General features: G+C 41.4%; 1 protein-coding gene across 1 annotated transcript; it reads left to right on the top strand.

Annotated features, from left to right (window-relative positions):
* Positions 1–5069: 5069 nt before the first annotated feature.
* LOC130934011 (uncharacterized) lies at positions 5070–5468 on the top strand. The gene has a single exon (XM_057863601.1). It carries the CDS (start codon positions 5070–5072, stop codon positions 5466–5468), a length of 399 nt encoding a protein of 132 aa, XP_057719584.1.
* The last annotated feature ends 8561 nt before the right edge of the window (positions 5469–14029 follow it).

Genomic DNA, 14029 nt, shown 5'->3' with positions numbered 1-14029 from the left:
CCAACAATATGAAACAAGCCAAGAAGCACCAAAGTAATGCAATGAATCCTCAACAATTGAGTAGGAAGATGCAACACCATTATTAAAATGACTAAAAAAATGAAAACATGCTACAAAAACTAAATGAAAATGGGAAGAATAGCAGTATGCGAATGTGATAAGCAAAAGAAAATGGAAGGGGAGAAAAAAAACTCTTTTTTTTTTTTTTTACCGACGCGTGCGCGTCATGTGTGCTTACGCGTCGATGTGCATATTGGTTGAAGGACGCGTACGCGCCAGGTGCGCGCACACGTGCATCGAGTTAGGCCGGAGGCATAATGTCGGCGCAAGTCTGGCACAACTCTCGGGTAAAAGTACCAGGAGTGTGGATCGTGCAATCGACGCGCGCGCGCACAGTGTGCGTGCGCGTGCATTGCCAATTTAAGATCATGTGCGCGTACGCGCCAGGTGCGCGCACGCGTGCATAGACTTGTGCCTTAGGCCCAATGTTCGCACAGTGCAGGCCTAACTCTCGGGTTTTTGGCTGGGGTAGAATTTTTGCATCCACGTGTACGCGTACAGTGCTCGTCCGCGTGGATGGTCGGAAAATGCTCATGTGCGCGTACGTGTCATGTGCGCACACGCGTGGATGGTGTTCTATTTTTCTCTCTTTTTTTTTTCAAAAATTTTTGCTATGTTTTTGCACCAATCCAAGCATTCCAAACCTTCAAGCTACTACCAAAACACCCTAAAACCTTTTTTAACATGTTAAAATGCTAATTAAACTCAACCAACTAATCTAAACATGAAATTAAACTAGTTCTACCAATATGTACAAAAGAGAAAATGAAAGGATTTTACCATGGTGGGGTGTCTCCCACCTAGCACTTTTGTTTATTGTCCTTAAGTTGGACTTATGGGGAGCTCCTCATCAAGGTGGCTTGTGCTTGTACTCATCTTGGAACTCCCACCAATGCTTGGTTCTCCATTGTGCCCCTAGATTTCTTATGGATTGAGCCAAGTCTTGATGGAGTTCTTCACAAGCTTGGGGCTCCCAAAGTTGGTCCTCTTTTTGTAATCTGGATCCCACACTTTGTTTTCACACCCGTCTTGAGGTTGATCATCATTATTAGTCCAACCGGGTGGTGAGTAGGGTGAATTCTCTATATAGTGGCCAACAATCCTCCTAGACCCATCTATTTGAGCACTACTCCAACCTTTATATCTCATGTTTGATGCATCAACCATAATGAGCCTTGATTTGCAACGCCCACCAAACAACCTTTTCCGCTTACGCTTCATCCCACAAAGCATCCTAAGTTGACCATCCGTTTCAAGCAAGCCATACTCAAGTGGGACAATAAAGCTAATAAAAATGAATTTTACCCACTCAAGTGAAGGATTAGATGACAACCTAGGCAAAGATGCTTCCAACGATCTTGACAAAGCATAACCAACCCTCGTTCTTCTATTTCTAGGGACTTCCACCTCTTCACAAGATTTCTCTAATTCAATCCTTTGTTCAACAACTTTATCTAAACCTTTTCCCTTACTCAAATCATAATAGGGAGTGTGAGAAAAATTTACCTCCTCAACGTTTTTAGATCCAACTGGAGAAGGTTCTTCATGCTCAAAGGATTGTTCACCACTAAGACTTGATGCTTGATCTTCATCTCCAAGGGAACTCAATTCTTTCTCTATCCCATCCAAGTCTTCATATGGAATATGCCTTGGAAGGTGTGAACTTTCCTCCCTAGCATCAATTTCAATCACTTTGGAGGGGTTTTCTTCAACTCTATGTTCCCATGGAGGCTCCGCATCTCCTAAGTCTTCTACCACTTCTTCCTTGTCTTCAACAATTAAAGCTTCCTCTAATTGTTCTAATACAAAGCAACTTCCTTCATTTCCCACCGGAGTTTTCAATCTCTCCTTTATGCTATGTTCTTCATTTGATTCTCCGCATGTAGCCATGGGAGTTCCTTGAGTGTTCAAGCATTAGGAGGCTAATTGATTTGTTACCGCATCTAAGGCGGCCATGAAATTTTGCACATCCCTTTTCATCTCTTCTTGCCCTTGAATAAGAACACCAAGGGTTTCATCCATTAGAGATTGGGGTGGGTGGAAGGGTTCATCATTTTGGGGGAAGGGTTCATAGTAGGAAGGTGGTTCTTCTTGGTAGAGTTGTGGTGGTTCAATGTTTTCCATTCTTTCCACTTGTTGCACAACACACTCCATGGTTGCTTAAAATTGATCCAATGCTTCCTTGAGATGATCCCTTGACTCTTGTTCCTCTTGGATAGTATGATTAGGATCATAGGGCTCTTGGATTGAAGGACATAAGTATTCTTCCATGGGAGGTTGTGGTGGAAAGTAGTATTCATCTTGTAGTTGAAAATTTTCATATATTGGAGGTGGTTCATCTTGGTAATAATATGGAAGGGGTGGCTCTTGAAAGTGGTGATGTTGGGATGGTGGTGGCTCTATGTGTGGTTCATATGGCTCATATGGTTGTTGGAATGGTGGATATGGATTAGGATCATATGAAGGTGGTTGGTGAAAAGAGGCTTGTGAGTGTGGTTGGGGGCCATGTTGAGGAGGGGATTCATAAGCATATGGTGGTGGCTCTTGAAAGTCACAAGGAGATTCACCATAGCCATTGGATTGATATGCATCAAAAAATGGCTCTTCTTCATAATGCATTGGTGGAGGTTGTTGCCATGAAGATTGATCATATGCATATGGTTCCTCCCACCTTTGATTGTCCCATTCTTGATGCACATCTTCATTATAGTCCTCATTTCCTACAACATGTTGATAACCAAACTCATAGCCAATGTGAGAATTCATGATAGCAAGAGGAAAATGAAAACAAAATCAAATAAGAAGCAAGAAAATTAAATCCTAAAACTAGTAAGAGCTAACAAAAGCAAACATATTCACACTATTCACATATATACAATAACCAATAACATAACACCATTGCAATTCCCCGGCAACGGCGCCATTTTGATGATTGGATTTTTGACGGTTTAGAATTCACAAATGAACTCTCGTTGCAAGTATAGTCTCTAAACCAATCACTAATCCTTTCATACAAAAAGTTGTTTGTCACTAAAACAAACCCCTAAATTTATAAACCGAAGTATTCAAACCTCGGGTCGTTCTCCCTAGGAATTACAATAAAGTGTCTTGTTATTGGTTTGAGTTGTTTTGGGGTTTTGATAAGAGGCATGAAAGTAAATGGCGATAAAAATAAACTAACAACTATAAAAGGCTCTTGGCAAGGTATGAAAATTAGAAGTCCTATCCTAGTTATCCTTCTCAATTGTGATGAGAATTGTTCATTGCTACTACTTAGTTAACCCTTACTAGATAAAGGAAAGTCAAGTGGATGAATTGACTTGAGCCACAAGTTCTAGCCAACTCCCAAGGAAAGACTAGCTTTAGTGCACTCTAAACCAATTAGCAATCTCTCCAATTGTCAATCAACAAAGGAATTAGATAACTCAAGTGTCACTAATTACTCTACCTAAGCCAAGAGGAACAAAATCTACACTAAAACTAAAAGAGACATTTTAACAAACACATAAAGTGCAATAAAAGTAAACAACGTAAATTGCAAGAATTAAAGAGAGATCTAACTACAAAGGCAAGAGATTAACAATGGAAAAGCAAAGAAGAACAATTATTATGAATTACCTCTTATTGAATTGAAAGAATGTAGAGGGAACAATACTAGATCTACAACAAAATGTAAGAACAACATAAAGGAAATTACAACAAAAGAGTAGAAGAAGATGAATCTAACAACAAAGAATTGAAAGGTAGAAGTAGAAGAAAGCAAAGATTAAAACCTAGATCTAAGAACTAATCCTAATCCTAATCCTAATTTTAGAGAGAAGTGAGAGCTTCTCTCTCTAGAAACTAACTTCTAGAACTAAACTAAAACTAACTGGTAACTAACATGTGTTTCCCTCTTCACTCCCTGGGTTAAATAGCATCAGAAATGAGTTGGATTGGGCCCACAAGGCTTTTAAAATCGCTGGCCACGTTTTGCTTCAAGTGGACTAGGTGGCAGCAACGGCGCGTGCGCGTACTATGCGCGTGCGCGCCACCATACTTGTAGTAACTATGGCAAATCTTATATCGTTTTGAAGCCCCGGATGTTAGCTTTCTAACCCAACTGGAACCACATCATTTGGACCTCTGTAGCTCAAGTTATGGTCGTTTAAGTGCGAAGAGGTCGGCTTGACAGCTTTCCGGTTCTTTCATTTCTTCATGAGTTCTCCAACTTTTCATGCTTCTTTCTTCATTCCCTTGGTCCAATCTTTGCCTCCTAAACCTTAAATCACTTAACAAACATATCAAGGAATCTAATTGAATCAAGGAGAATTAGATTTAGCTATTTTAAGACCTAAAAAGCATATTTTCACTCTTAAGCACAATTAAAGGAGAAGTTATAAAACCATGCTATTTCAATGGATAAATGTGGGTAAAAGGTTATAAAATCCCCTAAAATCAATACAAGACAAACCGTCAAAATGGGGTTTGTCAATGCCCCAACAAATTATGCTGTTCTGTGAGATTTTTTATGTTTGGGGTATTGACTTCATTGGTCCATTTTCCAACTCTAGCTGTTTTTTATATATATTGTTAGTTGTGAATTATGTTTTTAAATGGGTGGAAGCAATTCCCACACGTACTGATGATGCTAACACTGTTGTCTCCTTTGTTAGAAACCATATTATCTGTCGCTTTGGATCACCACGAGCAATCGTGAGTGATCAAGGCACCCATTTTTGTAACAGGAGACTGACCGCTCTACTGAAGAAACATGAAATTATTCACAAGGTAGCAACTGCTTACCACCCACAGAGGTGTCTAACAGAGAGATAAACCGTATCCTGGAGAAGATAGTCAAGCCTCATAGGAAGGACCGGAGCACCAGGCTACAAGATGCACTTTGGGCATACTGGACAGCATACAAGACACCTATAGGGATGAGCCCCATCCGCTTAGTTTATGGAAAAGCCTGTCACCTCCCAGTCGAGATAGAGCACAAGGCATGCTGGGCGGTAAGAGAAATCAACATGGGATTTGAGAGGGCCAGAGCAGAAAGGAAGATGAAACTACAAGAATTAGAAAACCTTCTCCTTGAAGCGTATGATAACTCCAGGCTATACAAAGGAAAGATGAAGGCTGTGCATGACAAGCACATTAAATGGAGAGAGTTCAAACCAGGGGAATCAGTTCTCCTCTACAACTCTAGACTAAGGCTCATGCCAGGTAAGCTGAGATCAAGATGGGAAGGTCCCTATAGAGTAGAGAAGGCAGAGCCATACGGAGTCTTTCATCTAAGTCATCCTTCAAGCTCCAAATTTATAAAAGTAAATGGACATCGCCTTAAGCCGTATCATGGTGAGCAGATGAAGAAAAGCAAGGAGCTGGAGATCTTCCTCTTAGAGGATCCACCCACAACGGAAGACTAAGCTAGTGGACCGTCCAACTTAAGGACGTTAAAGAAATTTGTTTTTTTGAAAGCAAACATAATATATCAATGCACATGGAATATTATTTTTTCTGGTCTTACACGAGTAGGCACCCAAATTTCCAATATTTTATCAAAGTAAAAATATAACACATTCCTTTACTAACCCATGTTCCCACTTTTTCCCACACTTAGTTGATACACAATCTCTATCTTAAGCTAACCAAAGATTCAATTGGGGTATTTAATTATTTTTCCGCTTAAGGCTAGTGATGTGGTAAAATATAGAACAAATGGGGATTAATAGGCTCAAAATGGCTACAAAGGTAAATGTAAGGGTAGGCTATTTGGGATAAGTGAGCTAATAATCAAATAATGGTCTCAATCATATGCATGCATATAAATACACTAAACATTGGACATCTAGGATAGAACAAAATATAGATTACAATCATAGAGAAGTAAACACACAAGAATAAATTTTTATGGTTAAATAATGTAACCATGTAATTAAGCTCAAATCTCACAGATTGTGTGTTCTTAGCTTAAAACCATGTTCCAATTTACAATCTTCAAACAAGCTTTTAACACAAAAACTTTTTTATTTAAATTAGTGAAATTTTTCAAAAATAGAGTCTTTAAAAGAAACTTATTATTTTTCAACCAATTAGAACATGCATGCAAATAACTATTACTATGCAATCTATCCTATCCTAAAAAAAGAGAAATAACCTATTGGTGTTAAGAGAGAAAAGTTACCTCCAGAAGTCAGGTACTGACCGACCTCTCCATACTTAAAGCTTTGCACCGTCCTTGGTGCCATCAGTCAGGAACAAAGGGGGGCTGATAGCAGTGTCTCCACAATCGGGACCGTCATGGCTCCCTATGCTGGTAGTTGCAGTGGAGTCCAGAGTGTCTGGGTCTTCTTCAGGTGTGTGGTTCCCAACAATCAGCCTCTTGAGGTATGTGAATCGGCGCTTGTTACGGCACTCCATGCGTTCCATCTTTCGGTCTTGTCGGTCCTACCTCTGAAGTATTTGAAGGAGCAACTGATTTGTTGAAGGTGCTTGTGATGTAGAAGAAGAAGGGATATCTCTGGACGGGTCCTCAATCCGGCTTGTAGTGGCTGCTGTGGGTTTGATGTACTTCCCACTCGGAACATATTCATCATCCCGAGGAATTATGGCCTTGGTGTCCCCAGCTCTGTAGAAGACTCTAGCTGCGGAGACTTGATCTGAAACCAAGCCGGGAAAAGGTAAGTTGCCCGCAATTTATACGTGTCCCATGGCATGCCGGATGTGTCTTGGTAAGTTGAAAAAAAAATATATGCAAATCAATTAAATAAATAAGGGGACAAAATTACCCCAATATTAAGTTAATAAAAGATCGGTGTACATGTGATACAATTTAAAAAGAAGGTTGATGCATGAGTATGAGATGAAAAAGTGGGAAATTTTGGGTAGCTAGGCATGAATTTAGAAGTTATATAGAGTGTGTGTGTGTATAGGTGAGAGCTTAGGTTAGTCAAGGATTCAATTTATAGCTCACTTAGCCATATATATATACCCTCACCTTTACCTTAGCCCCATTACAACCTTGAAAAAACCTCATGATGTTTGCATTGATACATTAAATACTTGTTGATTGGTTAGGTGAAGAACAAAGTTTAGAAAGCATGACTAGAGAAGAGTAGAGTGATTACCCTATACACTTGAGTGACTAGAGTGCATATACACTATCAGTGAGGGTTCAATGCTTGATTCTATGTTCCCTGCTTTCATGAGCCACCTTCTTACAAGTTTACTTGTCTTTATTGTAGGATTTGAATTAGTGGAATTTAATTTATGTTTGTCTTGAAGAACTTATTTACTTTTAACCAAGTAGACAAAATCATATAGTTGCATTCATACATAGGTTGCATTGCATTGCATGAGTCTTACTTTTCCCTACTAATTTATTTTATCTCCTTGAGCTAAGCATGAGGACATGCTAATGTTTAAGTGTAGGGAGGTTGATAAACCACTATTTTATGGTTTATCTTGTGCTCAATTGAGTGGTTTTTATCAAATCCTTGCCCACTTATTCATATGATTTGCATGGTTTTACAATTCCTTCTTAATTTTGTTCTGTGATTAAAAACTTGCTTCCTAAAGTCTTTAATTTGTGTATTTTAAGTCTCCTTTATACCATTCGATACCGTGATCCGTGTGTTAAGTGTTTCAGGCTTTATAGGGCAGGAATGGCTTAGAGGATGGAGAGAAAACTTGCAAAAAAATGGAAGAAACACAAGAAACTAAGGAGATAACCAGCGAGCAGCGATGCACAAGCATGGCTCACGCGTGCGCGCGACATAGAGAAAATTGCAGTAACGCATGCGTGTGCCTGACGCGTACGCGTGGATTGGAGTTCTACAATACGGCGCGAGCGTGTGCTTGACGCGAACGCGTGATACGCCAAAATGACTAGCGACGCCAACGCATGACTGACGCGTACGTGTGACATGCGCGATCAACAGAATTAACAGAAAATGCTGGGGGCGATTTCGGGCCGTGTTTTGACCCAGTTTTCGGCCCAGAAACCCAGACTAAAGTAAGTGAACATGAAGAGACTCAACACACATTCTCATTAGTATAGTTTTAGTTTAGTTTTGGGAATCTAGAGAGAATTCTACTTTTTCTTCTAGGTTTTCTTCACATTCATAGTTGTAGAGTTTTAGCGCTTTTCTTTGGATATTGAGAAGATTTATGACCTCCGTTGGAGCTTTCTCATTCTAGTTTGTCTCTCTACTCTTTACTCTTTTATTGCCCATTGACTCTGTTTAGTTAAGTTTGTTCATGATTTTGGGATTTATTAATGCAAAGAACCATTTTTACTTTTAATTGAATTTTAGTTATTAGTTATCATGTCTTTCTTTTATTCCTCTCTTAATTCTGTGAAAGTTATATTCATGATAATGGAGTAGTTCTCTAACTTGATTAGGAGTTGATTAAAAGGAAAACCTTGAGTTGGAATACTCAAGTGTTAATATTAATTGGAAATTGTTGGCTAATTCTCCTGTCTTCGACTCTAATCCCTTCTTAGGAAAGGATTAGGACGTAAGCGATAGGATTAGTTTGAGAGTACTTGACTTTCCCTTATTATATAAGGGATAACTAAGTAGGATAACAACCCTTTTATTATTACACCTGAGAGAGTTCAACAGGGATAGAACTTTCATTTAGTCTTCTCCCGGTCAAGGCTCTTATTTAAATTACATAAATTCTCAATCATTTGTTTCTATATTTCTCAAACTCAAAAATCTCTTAGAAAATCTCTAATTAGTAAAATAGCACTCTTTCCGCAACTCGTTGGGAGACAATCTGGGATTCATACTCCCCGTATTTTATTTCTAAATTTTGTGACAACCCCTTCTAAATTGATACGTGGAGTTAACATTGGTTAGGAGCTATACTTGCAGCGTTGTTTTCTCTATAAACTCTTGATTGGTGATTTTTTCGTACATCAGGCAGATTTTTAAGATAAGTTTTCAGTCAACACTCCCGACCCAGTTGGCTCCAGGTGTTGGGTGATGAAGCACCCCTCAGACTTACTAACTCAAGCCTCTCCTCAACACATACACACCACAGGCACTTGGCTTGCATTTCAACCTAGAGACATTGATGCCCATCACCTCTTTAGGTCACTAAATGCTTTGTAGTTTAGTTGCTCTTCATAGTGGACTTTTGGTTGATAATCCCAGGTTAGTTAACCCAAGTTACCAAGTGTTAAAACACTCCTTAGAACTTAATCATCCAAGCAGATCCTAGTACAAAAGCACCATAGGCATGTATCTTAAGGGTCAAGCTATTTGTGCTGGCTTAATCCTTGTTTCTTTCTATTTGTTGCCAACGTTGGTGATGGCCGTTGGTGGACCAACTTTGCCACCAACATTGGCTTTTCTTCCATTCTTTCATGTTCTTTCTTTCTTCTAAGGATCTTTATTTACAAAGGTTTCATATTATGCACACTAGGTTCATACTTAAAGAAGCACTGTACTCTTCAAGTTTATTAGTTAACTTGCTAAGAATTCAAGCATGCACCACCACATAACCTTATTTTATCTTCTACCAAGGATGGATTTTTACCCTTTCTTTGTTTCACAACATTTTTTTATTCAAGCAAAGGGGAACAAAGCATACAACTCAAGCAAGATGACATGCCATAAGCACTTAGACTAGCAAGCTAAATCAGCATAAAAATCAACCTGGTGCAAATGAATAATAATTAAAATGACATTGATCAACAAGGGTGCAATTGCACTTTCAATTAACACATTTAAACTAGAGACAGTTAAGTAACAATACAACCTCTTGGTGTCTTCTTGCTTCCTTCTTGCCATCATCATCCGTAAACTTTGTATTCTTTTTTTATCTCCTTGGATGATGGTGCATGATCTTTCCAAGAGATTAATTGACTTCCTGCAAAGGTATTGAAAGTTGCTTGCTCCCCAAGCACTTGAGAGATGGTTAGCATGCATGTATGCTTGTGATTTTTTTAACTTAAACTGGTGTGTGAACACCAAACTTAGTTCCTTGCCTTATGCAGCAAATTGAATACATGTAGAAAACCTCATGTGCTTTTATTAAGAAAACAGACTATGAACTCAAAACTAAACACATGTTAAGTAGTTTCCATGATTGTTTGGAGTCAGTGACTAGGCATGCTATTTAGTGGGTTGTAATGTGTTTTTAATGAAATCTGTGGAAGAACACCAAACTTAGCATCACACATTCACCCTTGAATTACTTTGGTGTGCAACACCAAACATAGCTCCTTGCAATACAGAGAAATCTACTTAACTCATTTATTGAAACAGTTAGGAAAAGAAAATTACCTCTAGCTGGGTTACCTCCCAAAAAGCGCTCTTTTAATGTCATTAGCTTGACATGTTGTTCATAAATTTCATCTTCTTCTTCTAGTTTGTTAAGAGGAATAACCTCAGGGGAAAAGAATAGCAAGTTAGTATCCCCTGTCCTGGCCTCTTTGCAGCAAGCTTCCTTTTGTTATTTGCTTGATTGGACTTGCTTGTTGGATCAGGGGTTGGATTTCTTGTGGTTGACCTTTTCTTCTTCATGGATATGGTCAATTGTAGCTTAGTCACAATCCTCTTTTCGGTGTTCTTGTTGGTTGCCTTCACTTCTTAGATATCAAGACTTGAGTGTTGTGTGATGGTTGGAGTGTCCTCTTCATCAAAAGCTTTTTGAATTGGTGGTTCAATGAACCCATCCTCTATACAACTCTCTGCTTCTATTGAGTGTGGACTCCTTTGATTAACTTCCTCCCTTTTTTCTACATGATGTTCCATTGAGTCTTTTGGGAGTGAGTTTTTATGTTCCTTTGTCACCCTTAGTAGCCTTTGTGGATATGGAATCTGTTCATACCCTGACCGAGCTCCTCCAACTCGGCAAAATCCATGAAAGGTCCGACCTCGTCCCAAGGCCCACGCCTGAGGTCGGACCTCGGACAATAAAGCTAAGAAGGCCCATCAAAAGGAACGCAGCCCAAAACCTAAAGGCCGAAAAAGGCCTAGGAAAGGCGGTTCCACAAAGATAGAGGTAAAACTCCCAAAAGATAAGATAAGATAAGAATATCTTATCCAGGGAAGATCACGACCAACTACTATAAATACACTGGAGCACCCAGGTATGGCATTCATTCCACATTCTACACATATCTGCTTGGACCCATGCTAACTTAAGCATCGGAGTGTCATTGCAGGTACAACCACCAACCGCCAACACATCAAGCTCGGGTCCCTGACCCCCACCTCGGGCATCTCCAGACGACCGAGCTACACGTTTCAGGTAACCCCCGGAACATTGGCGCCGTTGCCGGGGACCTGGAAGTCATCCCTTTACCATGGCGGACGACCCTCTCAACAATGACCACGCTGCAAGAGGAGGAAGTGGACACCGGAGAACGACCGGACAGCCCTCTGTCACCACGCACTCCAGGAGGAAACAAACAGAATCGCCCAAAGACATCACTCCCAAACAAGGATCCACAAAATCCCGAAAAAGAAAAGAGCTCGGAAATTCTAGAAGCAGTCCGGGCACAACAAAACCGACTGATACAACTCGAAGAGGACATAAAGAAGCAAAAAGAAACTGAACAAGATCTGAGAAGGGAGGCTCGCAAGCACAGAGAATTAGAAGAAAAACTGCGAAAAATAGAGGCCAACCTGAAAGATCGGACAGAACGCGACACCACCCCCGAAGACAGCCATGATCCCTTCACGCAAGAGATCATGAAGGAGAAGGTACCGCGAAACTTCAAACCACCCGATATGGATCTCTACGACGGCACCACCGATCCAAGTCACCACCTCAGCAACTTCAGAAGCAGAATGTACCTAGTTGACGCCTCCGACGCGATTCGGTGCAAAGCCTTCCCCACCACTCTCACCAAGTCAGCCATGAAGTGGTTCGACAACCTGCCACCAAGATCAATCACCAGCTTCGAGGACCTAACCAGAAAATTCCTAACAAGGTTCTCCATTCAAAAGGACAAGGCAAAACATGCCCCCAGTCTACTCGGGATCAAACAAGGTAACCAAGAAACTCTCCGAGAATACATGGAGCGATTCAACAAAGCCTGCCTGGACATACAACACTTGCCCACTGAAGCGGCCATCATGGGACTAGCAAACGGCCTAAAAGAGGGACCGTTTAGCCAATCCCTATCCAAACGATACCCGACCTCCCTATACGAGGTACAGGAGCGGGCAGAAAAATATATCAACATGGAGGAAACCTCCCAGCTAAGAGACTCTTCTAGGAAGGAATCAACCTACCCACTCCGAGATCGAGATCGGGAACAGAAGAAGAAAGAAGAACCCAACTCGGACAAGCCACGGAAGTACCACAACTACACCCCCGTCCGGGTCTCCCTGGTAGACGTCTACAGAGAAGTATGCCACACCGAAAAAATTCCACCGCCCCGACCTTTAAAACACAAGAGAGCGGGGAGAGATCGGTCCGAATACTGTGAATATCACAAGCTCTACGGTCATTCTACTAACGACTGCTACGACCTAAAAAACGTTATAGAAAAGCTAGCCAGAGAAGGAAAACTTGACAGATACATAGCAGAGAAAGGAGAAGAGACCAGGAAGAGGAGGCGGGGAGATAACGAAGATCGGGCCGAACAAACCCCACGAACCCCCGAAAGGCACGTTCACATGATAAATGGAGGGTTTGCAGGCGGAGGAACATCCCGATCCTCGCGAAAAAGACACCTCAAAGAAGTCTACCACGTCCGAGAAGACAGTCCCCTGCCCGAACTACCTACTATCTCGTTTACCCGAGAAGATGCTCAAGGGATAATACCCGGGCACGATGATCCAATGGTAATCACCATTATCCTAGCAAACGCCAACTTACATCGAACCCTGATTGACCAGGGAAGCTCAGCAGATATCCTGTTCAAAATGGCCTTCGACAAGCTCGGACTTGAAGAAAAAGAACTAAATGCCTATCCCACCGACCTATTTGGGCTAGGGGATACCCCAATCCATCCCTTAGGATACGTCTCGCTACACACTACCTTTGGAAGAGGCGAGCAATCTAAAACATTAAACATCGACTACATTATAGTCGACGTCACTTCAGCATACAATGCCCTCATTGGGCGACCAACCCTAAATAGACTGGCAGCTATAGTCTCGACCCCACACCTCTGTATGAAGTTCCCTACTGCAAAAGGAATCGCTACCCTAAAAGGCGACCAAAAACTAGCACGGCGATGTTACAACGAAAGCCTGAGCCTAAAAGGAAATGAGATCAACACAATAGAACTCGGGCGAGTTCAAGCCCGAGAAGATCTTCGGCCGCAACCAGAGGGAGAAACCGAAAGAGTCCAGATCGGGAACACATCTGAAAAGGTAACAAACATAGGAGCAAACCTCGAAGCAGGCCTAAAAGAGGAACTCATAACCCTCTTAAAAGAAAATTCCGACCTCTTCGCCTGGAAAGCCTCCGACATGCCAGGCATAAGCCCCGACCTGATGTGCCATAAGCTATCAGTGTACCCGGGATCCCGACCTGTCCAACAAAGACGCAGGAAGCTCGGACCCGAACGCATGCAAGCAATAGAAGAACAAGTACAAGCACTACTAGATGCAGGGTTCATTAGGGAAGTAAAATACCCCCTATGGCTCGCAAACGTGGTCCTGGTCAAAAAGCCCAATGGAAAATGGAGGATGTCCGTCGATTACACGGATCTCAACAAAGCCTGCCCCAAAGACCCATATCCACTACCAAACATCGACGCCTTAGTAGACGCAGCCTCAGGCTATAGATATCTCTCCTTCATGGATGCATACTCGGGATACAATCAAATCCCGATGTACGGACCCGACCAAGAAAAAACCTCGTTCATAACCCCGAGGGCAAACTACTGCTACGTAGTAATGCCCTTCGGGCTGAAAAACGCAGGGGCAACCTACCAGAGGCTAATGAACAAAGTGTTCTCAGAGCACATCGGACTACAACTGGAGGTGTACGTCGATGACATGCTGGTAAA

The sequence above is a fragment of the Arachis stenosperma genome, chromosome 6 (genome assembly GCF_014773155.1).
Source record: "Arachis stenosperma cultivar V10309 chromosome 6, arast.V10309.gnm1.PFL2, whole genome shotgun sequence".
In the NCBI taxonomy this organism is placed as follows: domain Eukaryota; kingdom Viridiplantae; phylum Streptophyta; class Magnoliopsida; order Fabales; family Fabaceae; genus Arachis; species Arachis stenosperma.
This window is presented reverse-complemented; position numbering and strand designations above follow the sequence as displayed.